This window comes from Perna viridis, chromosome 1, assembly GCF_037379345.1.
Source record: "Perna viridis isolate PV_CMFRI_1.1 ecotype Kerala chromosome 1, ASM3737934v1, whole genome shotgun sequence".
NCBI lineage: Eukaryota > Metazoa > Mollusca > Bivalvia > Mytilida > Mytilidae > Perna > Perna viridis.
Window position 1 is genome coordinate 41,748,206 of NC_142445.1, and position 24,505 is coordinate 41,772,710.

General features: G+C 33.2%; 1 protein-coding gene and 1 pseudogene across 1 annotated transcript; one reads left to right on the plus strand and one right to left on the minus strand.

The window, feature by feature from the left end:
• The first annotated feature begins 2,775 nt into the window (after nt 1–2,775).
• Nucleotides 2,776–22,619, plus strand: LOC148628816 (uncharacterized). Its single transcript, XM_088595076.1, has 11 exons — nt 2,776–2,951; nt 9,555–9,782; nt 13,031–13,227; nt 15,120–16,002; nt 16,376–16,564; nt 17,141–17,178; nt 18,294–18,381; nt 19,351–19,415; nt 20,095–20,325; nt 21,030–21,122; nt 21,942–22,619. Exons 1-11 carry the CDS (start codon nt 2,867–2,869, stop codon nt 22,107–22,109), a joined length of 2,265 nt encoding a protein of 754 aa, XP_088451202.1. The 5' UTR covers nt 2,776–2,866; the 3' UTR covers nt 22,110–22,619.
• LOC148628817 (uncharacterized) lies at nt 3,738–5,877 on the minus strand (annotated as a pseudogene).
• Nucleotides 22,620–24,505: the final 1,886 nt, after the last annotated feature.

Here is a 24,505-nt window from a genome sequence, read left to right on the forward strand (position 1 = left end):
AATGATTTAGAGATATTTTGATCTCATGTGAACTTTATTTAACAAAACAAAACAAAACAAAAACAAACAAAAACAAAAACAAAAACAAAAACAAAAACAAACAAACAAACAAACAAAATGTTATTTTGTACTTCTCGGGCGTCTTTGGGTGCTTTTTAGTCATACCTGTACAAAGGGGTAGTTTGGTTCTGCGGTAAACGGTAGGCCAGTGTTAGTCCGTATTTCAAAGGAATTCGACCGTGGATTTTCTGATTTTTTTGGGATAAAATCAGAGATTCCGAGAGCGTTCACAGAGAGTTTTATCACAGATGTATTTTTTATGGGTTTAAAGGATAAACCCGAGTTAATTCCATACTATGTTGAAGGTTTGTTTATAAGATATCGGAAATATACGTGTACAAAACATTTTGATCCTGAAAAATTCGAAAGATCTTCTGGAAACCCTCAATTCAAGATTATAATCAGGATACAATAGCACACACTTTTAATACTTTTCTTCCCCATACTCATTTAAAATCCTGACTAAAACATTATACATCGTAGATACAGATATGAAGTACTTGGCAGAGATTCGTTATACTTTGTAAAAAACGGTTTCAAATCATCTTCCAAATACATCGAATAAGATATTTTCAAAATGCTGGAATTTTTTTTATCGACAACATATTTGTCTAGTGTGGTGAACAACAAACGGTTGGCATTCCAATGGGAATAGAGTATAATTCTGTACTCACTGACCTATTCCGTCACTCTTATGTTGATCTAATCCAAATGAAGGAACATCGTTTAGCTTGATCCTTTGATTTCAGTTTCCGCTATGTAGATGACGTATCATCGTTTAACAATCCCAGGTCTCGGGGATATTATACATCGCATCTACCCCCAAAGAACTTGAGGTAAAGGATACTACAGGCACTGTGAAGTCAGTATCATATTTTCACCTACACTTAAGAGGTAACGGAAAACTATTGACAAAACTATACGACAAACGCGATGACTTTTAATTCCGTATTGTCAACTTTTCTTTAATTTGTACCGCGCTAGACTTCTCACAATTAGGCTTCTGAAACAGGGTTATGTTGCTACAAGATTAAAGTCATCACTACAGAAGTCTTATGGTCGTCATCATGAACTCGTGGAACGTTACGGTGTATCCATCTGGACCATCAGAACCGATTTAATTGTTCAACGTGTCATAGTTTTCCTTTCCTCTTTCATCTACCCCGGACTTGACTTTTTATGAGCAGCTCGGCGGGTGTTTCTAGAAAAGCCGTGGACGCTTACCCTACCGGTGCACCTGGTCTGTGCTTCCAGTTTTTCGGGTGGATTCACAGTTGCTCATTTACTTGTTTTGCTTTGCTGTACGTATTATTTTGGTTATTTTATTTTCTTTGTTGTGTTTGTCTGTATTTCATGTCTGGTCTTTGTCCTTGGATTACATTCTTTTGATTTCCGCTAGAATCATGGTTCCATTGATTATTTTTTTTTTTACAAAATCCAAATTATGGTAATATTTAAAGTAAGTAAGCATGACCTAAAGTTCTTATAAGCTAACCACAACTGTGTAAATTTTGCGAGTACTTTCTAGTATAGACCTGTAATTAAATTTGAATTAGAGGTCTATGATTCTAGTAGCAGACGCGTTATAACAAAACATGCATTAAGTTCTAAATAGAGTAATCAAGGAATGAGTAATAAAACATTGTTTAAAGATCCCTTGAATCTAATCATTTTTATATTGGTTCTGAAAAGTGAAAACAAACATAGATGAGTCTGTGAACAGTTCCTACTCAATTGTAAGACCGTTCGCTGTACGTGTTGAACCGTTTTACGGTTCCTGAACGATCAGTTGTATTCCTCCAAAAAAAAAAAAAAAGACAGACAAATCGCCCACCCCCCAAAAAACTTGACACGAAAGCATGGAATTTTCACTTTTTTCGTGAAGTAAGTGAAAATGAAGCCACTATTCCTGATGTATTACCAACCTACCTTTGGAATCCAAACTTACTTGCACATGCAAGTACTTGAGCAATTTCGTATGTGGTCGTTCCCTCCGCGGGACGCGAACTTGTACCGCTGTTGTCATAGATGTCACAGCGGTACGAGTTCGAGTCCCGCGGAGGGAACGACCAAAAATTTGCTTCGCAAATTTGATAGTTCTAACATCGTTGGGAATTTTTCAGACCCTTGTATAAGTTTACTAGGCGGTCGCTGCCCATTTGATTATTAACATACTGGCTGGGCGTCTTAACCACACGACTACTGATTCAAATTGACAAATTGACAAAAAAAAAAGCGAATGGAAGAAGGCAAATGCGTCACCAGTCTTCAAAGAAAAAATGGGTAAAAGTAGAGTAGTTAACTATCAACCTGTATTATATATATACAGTGGTCTCTCAGACCATACGAATAATATAATCCGATGTTCAACATAGCTTTCACAAAGAACAAAATATTCTGTGAAAAGAAAAAAAAAAGTACTCATATCTCCTTCTTTATTTAGATATAACACAAGAAAATGGCAGTCTCCATACCAAAATTTATGACAAAGGAGATGATTTTGATTTCCCTTCTATCGTTCCATAATGGTGATATTCTTGAAGAATATTCTTATTATTTAAAAATGTCTTAACATAAATGTCACTGAAATCCTCTTTATAAAATTGGTTTCTGTGATAATAGACAAGTCATTAGTTAAAAATATAAATTCTACCAACTTGGATTAATAAGGTCCGTAAATTCTTTGGTCCGACTTCATCATGTATCCAACCGGAAATGTACTTGTTTACATTCATTCGGCCGCGAAAGTTAGCTTTGTTGAACCAATATATTCACGGCAAATGTTACTAAAATTTTGATTTAAGGAATGCCTGCAAAACGTAAACGTGAAGATGATGAAGACGAATTTTCCCCTGTATCGGGTAAATTGTCAAAAGCTCAAAGAGACGAAGGTACTTTCAAATAGCATCTCCTTCAAGATCCCTTAAATCTTTCAATTTTTTTTTATTTTTTGAATTTTTGGCTGTGGTACTTCCCATTTGTTAAAATTTATCAAATGTTATAAACTTGCTCATTTAGGTATCTATTTATAAGAACTCTAAATAACGTGCTCCTCGGCATTGTGTATGAAGCAGAATCTATATATACTGGTACTCTCATTCCGTTGGTCAAAATAATATTCTTCCGATCGAGTTACCGATTTGACAAGACAACGCTAATATTATTTATTAAAAGAACATTCTGACATTCTACTTTCCATTTCTGTAAATTATGTTGTGTGCATGTCTTTATATAATTATTACTACACCAGTGTCAGTGACTGAAAATCAAATGTCATTCATTCACCATTGTTGTTGTCGTACCCCAATTCTGTGTACTTCCGATTAAACAAGTATGGAGAGCCAAAAGGGGTACAATACAAATCCACTTAATAGATAGAAATATGTAAGTATTGGATTTAGTGAAGAAAATATAGTATTGGACAGAAATGAGTATATAGAATCCTTTTTCAATCTAAAAGAAAAATATGTATATGTGGGAATTGTGTTTTTTTACACTTTTTTTTTAAGGCAAATTATTTCAAAGTGATGTTTTAATTATTTGATTGAAATTGATTAAGTACTGAAATCATTTAGATTTTTTTTACATCACTGAAAATTGATGTACTGTAGGGTGATCTCAATCATTAGATTATTTAAATTTGCAAATAAAATCGTTAAACATTTGAACAACTTTAATTAAATCAACAAAAAGAAACTGTTAAACAAAAATATCTAAAATTTTCAATACAGGAATTATTTGTTAAACAATGGAAATTTAACATAATAATGCAATGAACACTTCATTAGTCATTGTTCTATACAATGGGGGTAAAGGAACAAGTCCCCTCTTTGGATCACTCGGACGTGACTACAAAACTGGAGATGTGTTCAGTGTTTACATTCAACATTGTGACACTGCGCCCATTTAAAAAACACAATTCCAGCTAATTGATGAATTTCAGCAGGGGCCCTCTTATGACAAACACAACATGTGTCACCATCATCATCATCAGTCAGGTCACTGTCACTAAATGAATTTTTTAAACAAATTGGACCCCTTGTTTGTTGAGGCCAGATGTTCCTAGGCCTGCATTTGCTGCCTCATCTGATAATTTAATCTTTTTTTTTCCATTTTTAGCTTTTCTTTTGTACTTTTTCTTTTTACTGGTCCCTTCTTTTTTGACATACCTTTGGTTTCCTCCTTTACATTTTCTGCTGATTTAGAGTCTGATGTTTTACAAGGTGGTTTGAAAGTAGCTTTTTTTTTACACCGACTGGTTCAGATGGTCCATGTTTTTTTTTCTTTCCTAGATGTCCTGTAATAGTGAAATGGTCCCTTTTCTTCTTGGTTTTTTTGTAACTGAGACTATACATCTTTTCTGAAGGAATGTTGATGGAGAACTGCTTCCAATGATTTCAGTTGAAGAAGCTGACTTTCAGATTCATTGTCAGATGTAATTATATGTAACTCCTTATCAGACTGATTCAGAATGGTAACTGTGTCTTCTGAAATATTTTCATTTATTGACTGTCGTTTCAGTTTCAGTATTGGATGGTTCTTTGTTGTATATAGTGGCTGGAGCAAGCTCATTGGTCAACAGCCTTTGGCTTAAAAAGATGTATACCACTTTTCTTGAAAGATGATGTCAGATTCTGTGCAGAGAGTCATTTCTGGTATGCTGAACATGACAATTGGCCAATATAAAATTTTGTTATTCTACAACCTGGATTTCTGTGCATGAAGAGCTGTGCTTCTCTGTTGTAGCAAGCCTCGAGTGGTCCAAAGCATCCTATATCTAATGGCCGAAGGATGTGACTGCAATTTGGTGGCAGAATGAAAAGGATGATGTTTTTTGATTTGGCTGAATCTTGTAGAGTTAAGCTAACATGAGAGCAGTGTCCACCAAACATAATCAGTAGAGGAGTGACACAGTGTCAGATTTATCATGAGCAACATACCTTAGAAAGTACTTATCCAGGTAGTTTTTGAGAACGTCGCTGTTTGACCACCCAGTTTTTGAGCACTGGCCATCTGAACCAGCTGGAGTCCCCTCCAGTAGCAGAGATCTGTCAAACTTTACCCCTGGAAAGATGTAATAAGATGGAACAGCATTTCCAATGGCATTGCCAGCACCAATTATTGTAACATTTGTGGACCTGGGTGATGTTACTGACTGAGGTTTGACAACTATATCATGTACAATTATACCGGACTTGTGTTCTGTCTGCAGAACACTCTCATCTATATTGAGGATCTTGTGTGGTTTATTATGGAGATCATTTTTTGTAAGAATTGTGCCAAGCTCTTTGTAGTAGTTGGTAAGCGTCTCCTTAGATGCACATAGGGCTCTCTGCATAGCTAATTTCTGAGACTTGCTTACTGTCAAGTTAGGCCATCTTTTCAAGAAAGAATAATACTATTTATTGGACAAAATACCATCGATAGCTTTCCTTTTGCCCCAAAACACAGCCAAATCAGATGCCAGATAAATTACATCCATCCTGCAATAGCCGTAACCAATACTGGCCATATGTGTGATATGATCCACCATTTTCTTCTCTGTTTCCTCATTAAACAGGAAATTTGAGCACCGTCCAACCACAGAAACCAAACCAAGTTTCCTGTCTCTCAGAGTATTTTTAGGAACACCATAATTCTTTGAGGCTTTATACACAGACATTCCTTTCTGAACTGCATTGAAGGTAGATTTTAATGCATTAGGGTGGTATTGCTTTTTCTTCATTATTTTGTATCTGTCATTATGTACTTTTCTATTGTTTAATACTATACATCTATTCATTTCCATTAAATTTTTCAAAGTAAAATGTTTTCAAGATGAGGGAAGAAATGTTTGATATTTTCAATTGTCAAATCCTCCGAAAATTTTCATTTTTTATTAATCTGGCTTTCCATAGTTTTTTCTTATGACACATGACGTATTTTGGTCACATGATTGTTTTTTGGGAAGCTTTGCAAATGGCAGAAGATAAATCAATATCGATTGATTGGTTTCACATATATTTTCTACATTTCTTAAAGGGATTAAATAATATGGCATACAGAGGTTTGGGAAAAGTTGGAAATATTGTATGCTGACCTCTGACCCAAGCACTTGCAATCAGTTCCATACAAGAAGGGATATTTATAATACATCGGAACTAGGTATACATCGGAAAGAGGGTACAGCAGTATAAATTTAGGAATCTCATATTTGACTAGATAACGATTTTCTTCAAGCTGGCTATATTCAGACTGAGAACACAGTAAATTGAAAGCAACTTCTGGCACAAGATATAAAGAAACCTTATGACTGATTTAATTCACAATACGATTGATTGCATATGGTCGGAGGATATTTTCTTTTCCGTACACCTGGGGACTTTGAGATCAAGGAGGTGTAGCAATGTGAAGCTTCAGATGTTCATTGGTTAACATACGTAGAACCCTGAAAGCTTATTAAAAATCTGTAGAAGCTACATGTTTCTTTGTTGGTAAAAATTCTTCTTTTAAACAATCTTTTGAACAGATAATCCAAAGCATTTTTAATATTAATTTTTGTATTTGAAGATATTTACGATTGAAAAATATGTATTTTTCCACCTCGGCATATACCCACGCCTTTTGGACACAATTTGTCAAAAAAAATGATCTTATACATGTAATACATTTATCCTGTGCTATTATAGTCTTATGTTGCTTGTTTGCTGTTGCTAAGCCTTGGTCCCAGTCTGTTTTCAGATGTTTAGTATGTAGCGCTTTCTTGTGGTCGGCGCTCCTGACGTGTTTCTGGATGTTGTCTTTCAACTTGGTCTGACATCCTGTCATGAGAGTTCATTTGCTGTCTTACAATCTTTGCGAAACGTTGCTTTGCTTTCCTCATCAAAGGAGATGGCTGGAAATAGCTTAGAACATTCTGGTTTAAACTTAGTGTTCTGAATGCGATTGGACTTGGCTTTCTTACTGGGTTGACCTTTGGCCTTCGACCCTAGGTCATGTGAAGTGTTGAAGAAGTTTCGACTCCCAAAAGCTCAAAAATAATGTTTAATGATAAAGATTTGGACGAAAACGACATTTGACTGTCTAGGATCTTGTGGTTAAATTATAAAAAAAAATTTTTTAATGGCTTCAACAAAAATAACCTCACCTACTAGTCATTGTAATTTCTCAAGAGCTGTAGACCTACGGTCAAGCCTATAGGGAAGGGAAAATTTCACCTTAGTTTAACTGAGTTAGACAATACAGATAAAAAGATTTACCAGAATTGGTGATGACAAATTTCTATGTTGAAACCTGTGCTATTAAATATGTCTCATTCAACCTTATCATACTTTCTTTGGCAATTTATTTTCTTTATGAAAGGACATGTGCCACGATGAAAATCTGAGAGTGAGCCATGTGTTCATTTTGATTAATGGAGATCCCTGGATTGTGTTAGTAACAATATCATAATTCTTAAGCACTAGACACACATGAAAAATGCTCTGTTGTTTTTACTTAAAATTTTAACTAAATTGAAACTGCGCACAATTACACAGATTTTTACCCTGATATATTAATATAAGTTATTTAAGGCTTACTTATATTTGTGTTAGCAGTCACAAATAGGGGTGACAGTTGAGAAAGTTATTTTTTTTACCTTTATTTTTTTTTAATCAACTTGCATGGTGAGCTTGAAATGTCGCTAAATCCTAAAAAAGATGAAAGCTTAAGTGTTCAATGAAAATATTAATGACAACAACTGATCACTTGATAATCATTACAAACAGGAATGAAACATCAACAGTCTGTTAATTTGTCTCATGGTCAAGTATGCTGCCATTGTTTACTGCTGTAAAAAACGAATCTGGTCTGGAAAAGTAATGAAAAAAAATCCAGATTACCTGAAGTGAGTAGGGTTGGTCAGTTTTTTATTTTTATTTTATTTTATTTTTTTCATTTTGACAAAAAAAAAGTCTGGAGTTGGGGGTTAAAACTAGGGTCGTTTGGGGGACTGCAAACTAATCAAAAACTGATCTCGCATCGCTCCTGGTTTCCTTCAATATCATTTTCCGAGCCATCATTTGTCAGTTTAAAAATATGCTTTTACTATTTGACATACATAAGATATAAACATTACATTGGAACAAAGAATTCAGTGGGATAAAATTTACCATATGCCACCCTAATCATAGGCAATGGCTGACTTCTACATGGACATTCTCTTAAAATGGAACATGACTAAATAGAAAACACAAACAGATGAAGATGATTGAACTTTTATTTACAATACGCATCAAAGTATTATCAAGCACTGGTTGGTGTATCTTTCCTCTAAGGTACCAGATGCATGTACATGTATATTCAAGATATTTTACTTTACTAATTATTATCCTCAGTTCTGGTATTTAACAATTTATTTGAATTACAATTTGAATTAAAAATAAAACCTGTTAAATACAAATATGATTAAAATACATTACATTCTTTTGATTTCTGCTAGAACATTGGTTCCCTTGATTACCCATGAACAGATACATTCAAAATTGAGATGAAATAACTATTCAAAAGAAACTTACATTTTAGATTTGAATGCTACAATAACACTTTTTAGACATGATATTTTACAATGTTCATAGACATAATTTGAGATTTATTTCCATTGTAATGAGAATGTAATCAAGAGTAGTCACAGTGTATTCTGATATGAAATTAATTAAATTGAATTACATGAGCAATCAGGCTTTGGAATGATTAATGATTACAATGATAACTTTGTCATGCTTGAAAATTTTTACAGTAGTACAGATATATACTTTACCATCATACTCTCTCCCCTTCCATCCGAGTTTCATTTGCAATTATCTTGGCTCCCAATGGAAAGATTGATTTCAAATATGGTAGAGGCTTAATATACATGTAGATGGAGCATACATTGTAGGCAAACTTGGTTGCTGTACGATATCAACTACCCATACTGGTGGGTGTATACCTATATTATAGCACAACAAGGCATGTAGTATCATGTTCATGTTCTTGCAGTTTTATACCTCTGATGGATGATGGTCAGGATAACCATATACAATGTACATGTTTTAGGAATAATCATATCCAATTTTCACACAATTTTTGTGTCTGGATGATATTTTGAAAACATGTCACAGAGTAATTTTTGAATTTTCTCATATTGGGTCAATGATTCATTTTTCAATTACACAATATGCCAATATTACAAGTAATGGATTATACTGGGTATTTTGTCACGAAATAATGGGCCATTGACCTGTACCTCCCTATCATTTTGGGTCATTTTTGCATTTTTATAGCCAATGGCCCTTGACCTCTAAGTTTAAATGATCCTTGAATATCATTCAAACAAGTAATCTTAAATTGTTTTAAAACGCTTTGAATAACCAAGTACAGGTCAAGTTTTATTTGCATATATCAACAGGAAATTTGCATCACATGTGAACATTCAATATTAGTACATGTATGTCATAACATCTTTCAGGCTTTCTTTGTTTTTCTTTTTTCAGTGACGAGATCTGGGAGAGCAAGGAAAAAACCTGCCAGATTTGTTGATGAAGTCACTGATGAAGATTTAGAAAAGATAGAAAGTGAGAATGATGAGGATGAAGAATCTTCTCCGAATATATCTCCAGCAGCAGCATCTAATCTTCAGGGTAAACTACTGGTGCAGCCACAAAAACCAGCTGTTATGGCACAGCAGCATGTTCAACAAACTGTCCAAATTCAAATTCCAGGTAACAAAGATGTTAAAAGCTAATCTTGGATTTTTGATTCAGAGCCTTTTTTATCTCACCTGGCTGAAATGTGAGCTATTGCCATCACTTAGTGTCTGTTGTTGTTAACAATTTTTCAAAACTCTTCTCCTCTGACACTACTTGACCAATTGGAACCAAATTTGGTATGAATGTTCCTTGGGGTATCCTGCATAGAACTGATGTGGGGATTTTTGATCTGTCAAAAAACATTGCTGCCATTACTAAAAATAGAACATAGGGGTCAGACAATAGTTTTTTGCATATATCTTCAAAAACATTAGGTTTAGTTTAATTCTGTCAGGGTAAAAGTGTTCAACATGATAAGATCTATCTGCAAGGGGGGGGGGGGTCAGACAGTAGTTTCTTGCATATATCTCCAAAACTGTTATGTTGAGCATTTGTAAAAGTGTTCAGCATGATGAAATTTATCTTGTTTGTTGTGTTAAGCCATGTTGGAATTATTGCCCTTTTTCAACGTTTTTTGATATTTTTAATATTATTTCTTTCAAAAGTCTTCTCCTCTGACACTACTTGATCAATTAAAACCAAACTTGTTACGAATGTTTCTTGGGGTATCCTGCATAGAACCCCTGTGGGGATCTTTGATCTGTCCAAAAACATAGTCACAGTTACTAAAAATAGAACATAAGGGGTCAGACAGTAGTTTCTCGCATATATCTCCAAAACTGTTATGTTTAGCCAGATTCTTTCAGTAGCTGAAAGGAACCTTATTATTAGGACTTCAAAAGTCTTCTGGGATAAAAGTTGTCAGACGACGCCTTGTAAGAGTTATTGCCTTTGAAAGCGGAAAAATGACGTTTTTTTTTTTTTTTCAGCCAATATCTTGAAAACTATGATAGGTAGAAACTTTCAATTGCTGAAATGATCCTTATGATAAGTCATATCAAAGTCTTCTTGAGTCAAAATTGTTGTACAACTTCTTGTTTAATTTGTTGCCCTTGAAAGGAAATATTCAACTTGGTGAGCGAGTCAAGCTCCTGGGAGCCTCTTGTTTAAAAGTAATCTTTTACTTGCATTTTATAAAGTAATTAATGTGTAAAAGTCCCAATAATATCAGCTTTCACAAGACCAAATTTAATGGGTGAATTTTATCTGTTTTATGCTTGTCTTTTGGTGGATGTATAATGCATAATGATATAACAGTCAGTCCACACCAGACTGAGGGATTTTGAAATTTTTTGGTGATAATTTTGTTCTTTTTGGAAGAAAGCTCCCTAATACAAAGTGAATCAACTAACTTCGCAGGGGGCAGGGGCATGGCAGGCTCAAGTCTTCCCTAATATTGTCAAAGCATGGGTTAAACAGTTTAAAAAGAGGAAAATCACTGCACAAATCAGTTAACATGCAATGGCATATCAAATAAAGCGAAAAGGCAGTTTTCAAAATTCATACTTTTATTTTGTAGGCAGTGATATTGTTTGCCTGAAATTAACTCTGAAAAAAGGCTGTTTCTAAAAATGAAAGTTTCCCAATTTGTTAAAGAAATGGCTAAAAAAAAATAAATAAAAAAGATATATATTTCCCAATTACATGTAGTAGTGTAAGTGCAGAATATGGTGTTTCTGTTAAATGTTACACTAATATATTGTTTTTGACCCATGTTTTTCTTGTTATCCTGTTATCCTCTATAAAAGTAATAATTTTTAATACAACTTTTAGGTTTTTTACCATTATCCAAATTTCCCAATTAAAATGATTGATGCATTAGAGGATAAAAGTCAACAGTATCATTGGAAAGGCAAATAACAAATGAATTGCTCTCTAAAATTTTTTGTCCTGTTCTGCTCAGTTACCTGCACCCCCTTAAACTTCACACCCTGGATCCACCCGTGCTTTACTCTTTAAATACTAAATGATTGCATAGCATAAAATATTTGGTATCATTAGGTCCACTATTGTGTATTTAATGACCACAGCTAGCCATTTATATCACTTTATTTTACACCTACATCAAAACTCATCGCTTGGGGGTAAATTAAGTTGACATGATTGGCAAGACTGGTAAAACAATGATAAAATAGAGTCTACATGAATTACTTCAATTTTATTTGGACTATTTCTTTCATGTTTATGAAAAGACACAGTCTATATGTTGCATGGAATGGCAACCATTGAAAAACAAAATTCGACTGATTTTGGTTAAACTTGGAAAAGCATATGACATATATGTCTATAATATTGGTCATGATTTACAGTTTACCACTGTTTTACCCCAGCTGTGGTCTAAAGACTTTTGAAGCATGTCATATTAGAAGTAAAGTTTACATAGGTGGAGTTGTTGTCTCCTTGATATACTCACCATATCCATTCTTCTTATATACCATACAAGTAAAAATATTTTTACATCACTGGAGAACTAAGCAGTTAAGTACACAGACAAAGGCTTTAAACAATGTAGTAAGTTTTATGCTACTTTACCACCACCCTCATAAATTTCTTGGTAGATGATGTTCCCCATATCCCTGATGTAGACAGATATAAACATGGACACTTGTATTCCTCATCATAGTTTTCTTCATTATTTTTTCAGTTCATTCCTGTGTGTGTGTTTTATTGCATTGTGTTCACCTGACCCTCTATGCCTTTTGATCTTTGAAAAGTCCAAGGATTGTTTCTCTTTCACAAGCTATTTTATTATGTCTGCACTTCTACCTTGGGGCTATACTGCTGTTTTTGGCTGTTTGTCTGTGTACCCACAAACTGTTTTTGAGCAGCGCTGAGCAGAATGGTGTTCAGTTTTGGTACACAGCTTTATCTTGATGAGTTGCATGTATTCTCTTTTTTCTGGATGCTACTGGACCCCTGCTCCTCAATTTTTGTATGGGTAGCATATTGAACAAGTATTTCTTAACTTTTTTTAATTCTAAAATGGTTTCTATTCAGTACACAGCTTTATCATGATGGGTTGTATGACCTCATATTTTGAGCCCAACTCCAACTTCCTGTTTGACATGACACAATGCGTTTTGAAATAGTATTTTAAACATAAAAGTGTGGTTGCATATTTTAGCTTCAACAAGGCAGAATAATTTCTGATTTTGTAATTTTTAAATGCTGTATTATCACTTTCAATATATTACTTGTCTTTTTTTATATTAAATGTGGACTGTAAATTTCTGTTTGATTGATTTGCTAAGATTTGAAATGATAATGGCAGGAGTATTCATAGCATAACTTTGTGAAAAACATCTAGATTATTATTGCAGCATCCTCTCTTCTTCAAAGTATGACAGCTCCTCAAGTCCAGACAGTTATCTCCCCTACTGGTCAACAACTGAAACTTGTCACCCCTCAGCCACAGCTTGTGCAGATTCCCCAGGCACAGATTGTAACCCCTGTCATCCCACAGGCCATACTACAGACGCCCCCTACACCAGAAGCAGATCCAGGAAAACGTGGAAGGGTAAATTGATTTAGAAGTCTACTACATGTGTAATACAGATTGTTATTATAAGCTCATCTTTCTAGATTTACATATAATTGGATACCAGTGTCACATTTCACATATCTCAAAAAATGCTGCCACCATTTTTTATTTCATGTAGGTGATGTTTGTTCCTAGTTTTTTTTGTCAAAATTTGAAATATTAGAGATGTGATTGTATAGTGCTTGTATTACTGACCTATACGTGCTTCTGCCAACCCTAAAAGACAGATCTGATGTTTGACTGATGTGCAGAATATCAGGCAATTGGTATTTGATACTGGCTTTACCATGGGTATCTCTGGTCAAGCCTATTAGGGCAAACCTGAGATTCCTGCAAGAAAGCCAGTATCAAATACCAATTGCCTAATATTCTGTTTATCAGTAATTTATAGGTAACATTTTATTTTGGTTGTTTGCATAATAAAAAAAAATACAAAAATCAAAATTTCGACTTTGAAAAAGGATATTTTCAAATGACCTATTTTGTCTGGATCAGCCAACATCATTCAACTCCATTGTGATGTTATGATTTTTCACACATGCCAGGTTTTTAACTGACCTGTTATTTCTTGTATCAGGGCCAGTACACTGTGACAAGCATTATCGATCTGTGGACATCAAGGGAAAATGTCACAAATTACAAATAAGTTTGAATAATAGTATCTGTATATTATATTATTGTATTACATCATAGTGTTAACCTTAAAAACAATCAAATGTTAGCATCATTAAACTCCCATATTGTATAATAGCAAATAAATAGTTTCCAATTCATGATATCAGTGATAGCAATATGGCATTTTAAATTAAATGAATTTAAGGTCATGTAATATTGAAGTACCCGTCCACATAAAATTCAGACACTACCAATGGTAAAGTGATTCATGATGTAGAGTTACCCACCAAACAAATGATGCTCTTTCACTCTACATATGATATACATTCACATAACAGTAATTATTTTTGCATTAAGGTCTGCACTTTTTAGAAAATCATACATTTATTTTCCACTAAAATCAACCAAATCAAATCAAAGCAAGAACGATAACTCTTGCAAAATTCCAATTTCATGTACAATCTATATAATGTTTATCTCAAAAGCGCAACAACCAAATGAAAAACTAAAACTGGTTGTGTGATCTATATTGGTTTCTGAACAAGAAATAAAACTGAATTCGGTGGGTTTTTGATATGGATGAATCACCTTCTGTCTGATTTTTACAAGGACTGCTACTTAATACTTCTTCATACAATACTCCATGATACCATACTGTAACGGTATTACATTATAGTGTTATAGGCATGTTGTTTCTTAGTTTCTAGATGTGAGAATATTTCTTAACTTGAGAATGATTCAACATGTTTCAAACACAAGGGCTTGAGAGAGTAATTAAGGGAACCAAGATTCAAGTGGAAATCAAAAGAACACAATCTAAGGACAATGCATACTAGACTGGGAAAGCAGATGCACAGACAACAAGAAACATGAAATCACCAAAATAAAATGTACAAAGAAATAAAAGTAAATAAGCAACTCGGACTCCCTAAAAAAACTGGGAGCGTGGATCAGGTGCGCTGAGTTCATGAGTAAGTTCGATAAAATCACCAAAATTGTATTACAATACTAATTTAATGAGTTTTTACATTTTAGTACAATTTCAGCAATTTTATTTATCTAACTCCTGTTCCTGTCCTATTAACATGTTATTTTAATAGTTAAGAATATACATGTAGATATTAACAAGAAATTATTATCAACAAAGTTATGTAACTGTTTTGATTTTTTAAACAATTTTCATTGTTGTATGTATCCTTATATTATCTTTAATATTTCACATAGTGATGCAAAAATTTTTAAACTTATTTTAGGTCAGGAAAAAATCTGCGAAAGTTTTAGAAATGGAGGAATTTGAAGAAGCTGAAAAAACCAAACCCAAAAAGGCTGGAGGAAAACAAACAAGTCCTATAGTTACCTCCCCTGTGCAGCAATCACCAACAAAACAAACGCCACCTACTGGGATAACTATTGTAAGGAATGAACAAGGTCAAAATGTAGTACTATCAGTAGCTGGTGGAATACCTGGAATTGTCAAAACTGAACAACCTGTTATCCCTACCAAGAAATCAAAGGGTAAAGGGAAGATAAAAGAAACGGTACCAGTTGATGCTACAGAAATATCTCCAAGTGCATTGGTGAAAACAGAACCGAGTGAAATGATGTCGGGTGTTATACCACCACAAGCTTTAACTCTACCAATGAATACTAAAAAACAAAAACAAGTCAAAACAGAGCCAGTAACTCCCAAAGGACAAGAATCACCACCTTCACCAACTAAGAAAGGGAAAAGTGTAATCAAAATGTTACTGAATACTCCTGCACAGTTTACTACTCCAACAGTATCAACAACAGCTATTAGCTCTGACAAACAGACAGAAAAGGCTTCTAAAAAGTCTCCAGCTATGGCTAGCCCAGAGAAACCTAAAGATACTAAAAAGAAAGATGGAGTGAAGACACAGCTTTTGACAGAACTCCAAGTAGCTAAGACTGAGTCAGGTCAGACTGCTCCTGTCAGAAAAATTTTAATGTCACCAAGTGATATAGAGGATGGGTCAGATGATGACGAAGAAGATGAAGATTTTGATGATGAGGATGATGATGATGAAGGAGATGACGAAGAAGACATGGAATGGCAGTTTGAACACCAGGATGGTACAATACTGAATCAAGATGAAATTATAAAGAAAGGGAAAGGTATGTGTGATTACTGTGGACCAGTACTAAAATGAAATAACAGTTGCAAAATGCAAATTATCAAAAATTTAATTTGGTTACAGTCTGTAATAATACACATATTGCAACACAAAAATTTTTTTTTTAATGGTGATTTTTAATAAACTCATCTGAAGTAACCTTCCAAGGGGGAGTAAAATCATGGTCAAATAAGATGGATGGGTTTTATATACAGGTTAATATAACATAGAATCTAGTTCATGGGGATGTTTTTACACTGGGTATCCTTAAATACAGGTGGTCACTGTGACAGGCTTGACTGTATATTGATATGATGTAAATTTTGAGAGAAAAATTTCAGCTTTTAAATTTATTAAATTGTTGTATCTGTTAGAGGCAACTTCAGTAGAGAGTAAGAAAGGCAAGAAGAAAACAACGAAAAAGAAAACCATGCATGACGATGATGATGTTGATGATGATGATTTTGGTGATGATGATGATGATGATGATGAAGGCAATTTAGTGATTGCTGATGAAGTTAAAAAGAAAAAGACCACAAAAAAGTCAGCTTCTAAAAAGAAAGGTTTGTTCAGAAAATATTTGCATGTATATTGAAACATGTCTATACTGAACCCCCTTTGGGCTTTAAAATTGGTTCAGTTTAGAGAGGTTTGGTTTGCCATGGTTAGAAAACCAGTTTTACTAATATGTAAGAACTTTTTAAAGTGTCTGGTTTAGACAGGTTTTCAGATTATTCAGGGTTTGATTTAGACTGGTTTCATTGTATTAGATAAGTTGTCCCTTCATTTCTAAGCTTGATACTTATAGATATTACTAACATTCAGGATTCTAATAATCATGACTTACTGTGAAAGTACTGTTGTTCTTGGGGATCTAATCTTGGTTTTTCGTGGGTAGGCCAAAAAAAGAAATTTAGTTTCCATTGATTTGTATACTGAAAACCTCAAAAACACGAATTCAAGAATTCACAAACTTGTGTATCTTCCCTTTTCCACCAAAATTGGTATCCACGAATTAAAGTACTTTCACAGTGTGTTGTTTCCTGATAAATTATTGATGTAATATGTGGATTCCAACTGAACATACGAATAAAAATCTTATGTAATGTTAATTTAGACTCTAAATTTTATTTTTCTAGGTGATTCAGCCAAAGCTGGTGGCAAGGATAAACCCATAGTAAGTTTTTAATTGTATGAAGAAATCTTTTATTATAAAAATGTAACTTGGACCTATAAACCTAAACGTGACAGTAACAGTAGTACACGTAGGCTTATCTAAGACACCCTTTATTCTCAAATAGTTTGGTTGATTATAAAGAATTATTATATAGATAGCAGTGTTTTATTTAATGTTCCCAGTGTAATAAATTTCAATAATTCACACTGTGAAATAAATTTGGTAATTTCACTCTCGTGTTTTCTCATGCCAAAATGTCACATCTTTGATATCAATCCTTCAATAATTGAATTTAAAATTCATAATGAAAATATGGATAAATTATAAAGAAAATCTATTTAATAAATAGGATAATCAGTTGGTTATCGTGAATAACCAAAATATGATCATTTGTACCAAGAATGCATGAAGATTTACCTTGTTCGTGGAACAAGTTCCGCCCTCAAATCTAGGCAGTCTTCGGCACTAGTGATAATATTTTGGTTATTCACTCTTTCCAGTTAATTATCCTATTAATCTCTAAAGCTCCCAACCCCTCTTTTGGGAATTTTTGTATCAGCCACTGATACATTAGAGAATTGTTGATCAAGTTCATGAAATTTCTATTTTGTTTGAGCTGTTCCAGTAAAAAGTAGAAAATTAATCTGAGTGAAAATTACATGTACCAATAATCATCAATTAAAACTTACTTTAGTTGGAGAATATACATATTTATGATATCATAAAATCTTTAGACTTTGATTGGTGTTACCATAGAAGTGGGAAATATTCTCTGAATATCAGCACTTTTGAAGTTTTGTAACTGAAAGAAGAAATTGTTTGATAGAAAAGTTCAGAAAAATTCACAAACTAGCAATAAACAAGTAACAATGCTGTAGATAGCTATTGAGGAGATTGTTTTGAAAAAAAGTTCAACAGAGCTTATCAATTTCTAGTCATTAACAAATATTAATGTAATTGCTATCTTGTACCTATCATTTGCTTAATAAATATGTTTAAACATCTATTGAAATTAGTCATTTAAAGGTGTATTAAGTTTCAGACTAAATATCTAATTTCTTACAATTCTGTTTTTAAACCTGATCTTTTAGAGCTGTTTGATTTTTCATCTGTAGAAAGAGAAAAAGAAGAAAAGATTAACAGCTTACACAATGTGGTGTAATTCTATGAGAAATAGAGTCTTGCAAGAGAGTCCAGAGCTAGGTATAGTTATATAAGAGGTAGACCTTGGGTAAGGGAAATAACTCTTGAAATCAGTGATATGTTTGTATCATACTCAATTTCACCAAAGCCTTTCAAGCTTTTCTTTGAAACAGAATGAAATCAATCCCAGTTACTGATGCTGAATACCAATTTTCCAATGATTTGTAAGAGTTGTTTCCCTTATCCTAGGTCTACCTCCTTAAGTGTTTTTTTTTTTAATTTTCAGTAAGGCAATAACCCAGCCAGTCATAGTGTTGGTAATATAAGGTCTATGGAAAAGCATTTTGATTGAGAAATAATTATATAGAAAATTTGAATGGTATTTTTGTTGCTCAAAACACCCTTACATATCTCCTTGGAAGAAATACATTTGCTATTTAAAAATAAACCTATTTGTCATAGTTTGTATTAAGCCAATCTCAATCTGTAAATTTCCTAAAAAAGAACTTAAAAAATGAAAATTGAATATGCATGCTTGGTTACAAGTTTCTACCACAGATTGCAGAAGTTATATATACATGTAGAAGTGTGATTCTAAGCATTTTAGATATAGAAATTCTTGTTTAAAATCTGATTACAATCAAAATTACCTGGTAAATGTTGTTGATGCATGTATTTAGTGTGATATGTAAAGTAGTTATGTTAGAACCAGACAAATATAGATCTGTGGTACTACAGTCAAATCTGTCTTTAATAGTGACTAGTTGTATGCAGCGGTAATCTGTCTTAAAAGACTTATGATTAGAATATCCTCATTTACTTAATTCTATGTAAATAAATCTATGTATAAAAACTATTTGTCTTATGTTACAACGATTTTTTGCTGTATGGGAAATCTTTGAAGACAAATTTAACTGTTGTTTGTCTAACAACTCGTTAGACTTGTATTATTGTTTCTGCATCAATATATTTCTTGTACAAATGTATTTTGTATTTTTTGAAAGTTTTTTTTTTGTTTTTGTATTGCAGATTTTGCTCAACTGAGTAAAAGGTTAGGGGAAATATGGCAAGGCCTGCCTTCAAGAGATAAAATGGTGTGTTTACATTATAGCAATTTGAATTAGAGTGATACTGATTTCAATACAAACCTAGCAAGGCTTCTGAGGAATTTAAATAGCTCTCTAAATAGAAATCTGCCCCACATTATACCAATGTGTCCTACTTTATTGCCACAGAACACCAATGAGATGTTTTGGACACTGTCAAGTATGCATAGCTGTCAATTAAGATATTCTTGTCATAAGTGACCATGTAACTGACAGATATTTAAACTTAAAAAATAATGTCCAAAAATTGCACGGGTGTTCTGTGGTAATAAAGTAATGAAAATATGATAGTATACTTATGCATGAAAGGGAAACAGGGGAACCAGAAGCAGATAATAATAAAAAAAGACATAATCCAGAAGTAGAGACAAGACAAAGAAAAGACATACACAACAAAGGACATGAAATAACCAAAATAAAATACATATAGAAACACAAGTAAATGAGCAAGCTTAACTTCACTGAACTCTGGGAGCATGAACTAGATGCACTTATGCTTTGCTATAAACACCTATTGAGCTGTTAAACTTGTTTCTAAAATGATACTGTCTATTTCTTTTCTACAAGTGAATATTAAAAAAAATGAATGAGTAAATCTGTAAATTTTCTTTGAAAGGGAAAATTTGAAAAAAAAAAATTAATGATGTAATGCTTAAACTTTTTCCAGTCATGGAAGCGTAAAGCCAAGAAAGAGGCCAGGAAAATGTTTGGTAAAGGTCAATTAATAAGAACGGGAAAAACAGCGGCCGCTGCTGCAGCAAGTTCATCTACCCCAGCTGCCACACAACAGAAAAGTCAGTCTGGTCCTAGAGTTGTACCGCCAATCCATCATCTACCCATCACACCTGCCCAAAAGAGGGCAGCACTGCATCAGGAGGATCATGCTATTTTATTGAGGGTATAAATATCCCAGCAATATTAATTTTGTTATGGAAAAAAAATTTGCATGGCATATTAAAAAATAGGTGTGTTTTTTCTATTTGAATGAAATGAACATCCAGTTGTCATGAATTATATAAGAATATATTTAAATATTTATCGATGTGCAAAATTGGACCAATCACTCACAAAACAAATTAAAGCCTCGAGGACTTTCAAGTCAGGTATATGAATGCATGGTCCGATTTTACACATCCATGAATTTGGGAAAACCAGTGTTTAATCCTTATAATTCAAAGTCCTAACTATCTGAAACATATTAATAGTTTTTTTTTTTCTTGTAGACTAATTCAGTGAAATATACACTCAAAATCAACATTGCAACCAGCATTCAACTGAACAACATGACATGGTTGTCAATATCAATATTCAAAGTATTTACTGGCTACTTATAATTATATTCCATAAGAATTAATGTTTTGAATATAAAATGCCAAAGAAATGAATGGAATAAAGCAGATAATACCGTTTTGAGCCTCTAAACGGTTTTATCTTTTGTCGAAGTGATAGTAGCCATTTTGTTTACGATATGTACATGGAATTTACACTGTTGTAAAAACAGTCATCGCTGAGATCGTAAAAGGTGAACAACCAATCATAATGCATGAAAAAAGGCATATGCTAATAAGACTGGAATTATTTGGTTTTAAAAATATTTTTCAGGGTTCTGGTATAGAACCAATAGATGTGGCTGCTTACCTGAAGTTAGTTGGAGAATCTCTGAGTATTATTGGCATGAGACTGCAAGAACATAGGGTAAGATACAACTAATGTCAAGTCTAAAGGGTTATGTCATATACATCAAACTGTTAAGTAGAAAGGGTTAAATACAACAAACTGTCAAGTCTAAAGGATTATATCAAACTGTCAAGTATAAAAGGTTATATACACCAAACTGTCAAGCCTAAATGGGTATATACATCAAACTGTCAAATATTAAGGGTTATATACATCAAACTGTCAAGTCTAAAGGGTTATATACAACAAACTGTCAAATCTTAAGGGTTATATACAATAAACTGATTTCTAAAGGGTTATATACATCAAACTGTCAAGTCTAAATGGTTGTTTACATCAAACTGTTAAATCTTAAGGGTTGTATACATCAAACTGTCAAGTCTAAAGGATTTTATACATCAAACTGTCAAGTCTAAAGGATTATATACATCAAACTGTCAAGTTTTGAGGGTTATATACAACAAATTGTCAAGTCTAAAGGGTTATATACATCAAACTGTCAAGTCTAAAGGATTATATACATCAAACTGTCAAGTTTTGAGGGTTATATACAACAAAATGTCAAGTCAAAAGGATCATATTCATCAAACTGTCAAGTTTTGAGGGTTATATACAACAAACTGTCAAGTCTAAAGGGTTATGTACATCAAACTGTCAAGGCCATTGTTACCAAAAATTAAAGAGATTTTTATATAATTTTCACAGATGATAAGGTCGAAGTGAAATTGTTTTTTTCAAGAATGGACCTTGAGTTAGTTTATCTGTACTTTCAAAAACAAAAAAGGGAGACATATATAGTAACAAATCAAAATGAATTCTTTGTTATTTCTTTTTTAGGGTATGATAGCAGTTCAAGGAAGCTTTTCTGTGCTACTAGACTCCTTATTATGTGCTTTAGGGCCCCTTATGTGCCTGACAACACAAATTCCTGAACTACATGGCTGCCCTGCGGAGACTCACAGTAGAACTTTAGACAATCTAGCTTACTTCATGCCAGGTTTATGATCTGAATGCTATTTCTGTAATCAGTTTTTTTACAAATGGCATTTATGAAGAAACAATTGTGTTCAGCAAGTATATTGGATATTGTAGATCTGAATTTTTTTATTAATGAGCCAATTACTTTTCAGTAATTGGTCATGAAATAGAAAATTATGAAGATATAGAAGGATTTTGAATGCTGTGTTCATCTCCATCTAGAATTGTCAATCATTGAAAACGTAATTGTCAGTGGTGGATCTAGGGAGGGGAAGGTGGTTCATGAGGTTGGACCCCCTCTTTTGTTCCAAAATGTTGATTTCATGCACAATTTGAGCAAAAATGAGCAAACAATATCCTGCCCTCGCTTTTGAGAATCAAAATCTCTGGACCCATCACTGATTGTCATAGAAATGTTCTATGTTGTCTATAATTGCTAGAATTTGTTAAGTCTGTTGTTATCATTAATGACTCAGTTATTGATATAAATGTTAGTGCAAAGTAATGTTACCAGTGCAATAAATTGACTGAAAAAAATTCTAGTTTTCATTATGAGTACTTGCATTTCTTATGATCAATGTTTGTATGCTACTTTGAAGGCACTTTAGCATGTGGCTCGCATGTTGGAAACACCTTTTCTGTCTGATTTTGGTCACAAGTATCTCCCATTGGATGAATTATTTTGAATTGGTATGTAGCTTTTTATGTATTATATTTGCATACAATGTAAGTGATTTTAGATGCTGTCTGTTATCAACGTCCAGTTTTGAGGGTCTTTACTATTTTATGCTTTTGCAGAAAATACCTTATGTCACCTTACGAAACTTCCCTACTATTTCTGAACACTACACAAAATATAGTCCCTGTATGTGATTCTTTTTATATCATTGAATATCTCTTTCAAAATGAGTTAATATGTTTCAGTCAATTATTCAGCTTAATAATATTCTATCATTGCTGCAAATTGAATTTAGATTTAGTATCCAAATCATTTGAAGATTTTAGGGACTTCCTTTTTGGCCTTGAAGGATGTAAAGTTATGAATTTGAGTTTAGGAAGTTTAGCTTTTACAGAATGATATGTGTTGAGCATGTTACAATTAACACATTAATTAGTCAAATTGAAGAGCAGTAATTTTAACAAGGTGAAATTGGCAGGAAAATTCAAATTGATGAAAGTGTCTATTTTGGAAAATCTTATGTAAACATTGGAAATTATTTTTTTCAAGCTTAACGTTTTACAGTGTAGAAATAAATGCTCTTTAAATGACAAAAATCTTGACTGAATGATTCCAAATGTGGTATGTGGCTTTATACAGATTGGGAATATGTTGTAAGCCATTTTAGTTGATGTTTGATGTCTGCCGTTTGGTATACCTAGTAGAACAAAGTGTGCTACTTCATGTTTCAGTCTGGCTTATAATATTGCCATGTTGATTTTGTCAGTTGAAGGGTTGCTTTTTTAACACACACACCTATGAATTGTTATCATCCAAAAGAAATAATTTTGCCCTAAAAATGAAATGCTTTGCATGGCAGAATGAGACTATAAACAAATTGAAAACATTGAAGTGTGGGAAGACTCTCAATTGAAAAAAACTTAAAATGTCATTATATGTCACATAAGGAAGTTGTTTTGACTGCTGTTTGTCAACATGAATTGGATTTATTTTCAGTGAAATATCTTTTATTGGAATCTATTCCAGGGGTTCAATATTTTATATGGCAACCCTTTTGGTATGTGAGCGTGCTTATGAAAGGTTCAATCATTTCACTCAGTGAAAAATGATATACTAAAACATTTTTCAGGATTAGAGTATAACTTAATAATGAACAATTCTAAAAATTCAACGCCCAGACATTTATGATAACCAATGTTTATGCCAATAAAAATACTGTTTTAATGTATAGGTTGTGATCTAGTGTAAAATCAAGCTTACTTTTATACTCCATTAAATGAGTGGGTGGTACATTGGAAGCACTTCGTCCGAATTTGTATCGCAATTATCTCTGCTCTCAATAAGTGGATCAATTTCAGATTTGATGTGTGGCTTTATGTAAATAGGGCATATGTTGTAAGCAGTTTGGTTTCTGTCTGATATGGACTTCTGTTTCTTGGAACTTTCCTGTTTTTGGCCTAATTTCACAGTGAAAATCTGGTTATAGTATGGTGAATGTTGGTTTGGTGGGCAGGTGTGGAAAATATTTTCGTAACATTTTTCTCAGCAACTACTAATTGCAGTCTCTTGATATTTGGTATCCTGCATCAGGTATGGGTCTAATATCTTGGGATCATATTTCAGGCTTATTGTACGTCTACTTCCTGTTAAACGAAATTCATCCATTTCTGTCTAAGTCCCATTTTTCACTTAAAGAAGGATGGAGAATATTTTCGTGACAAAAATCTCAGCTCTCACTAGATGG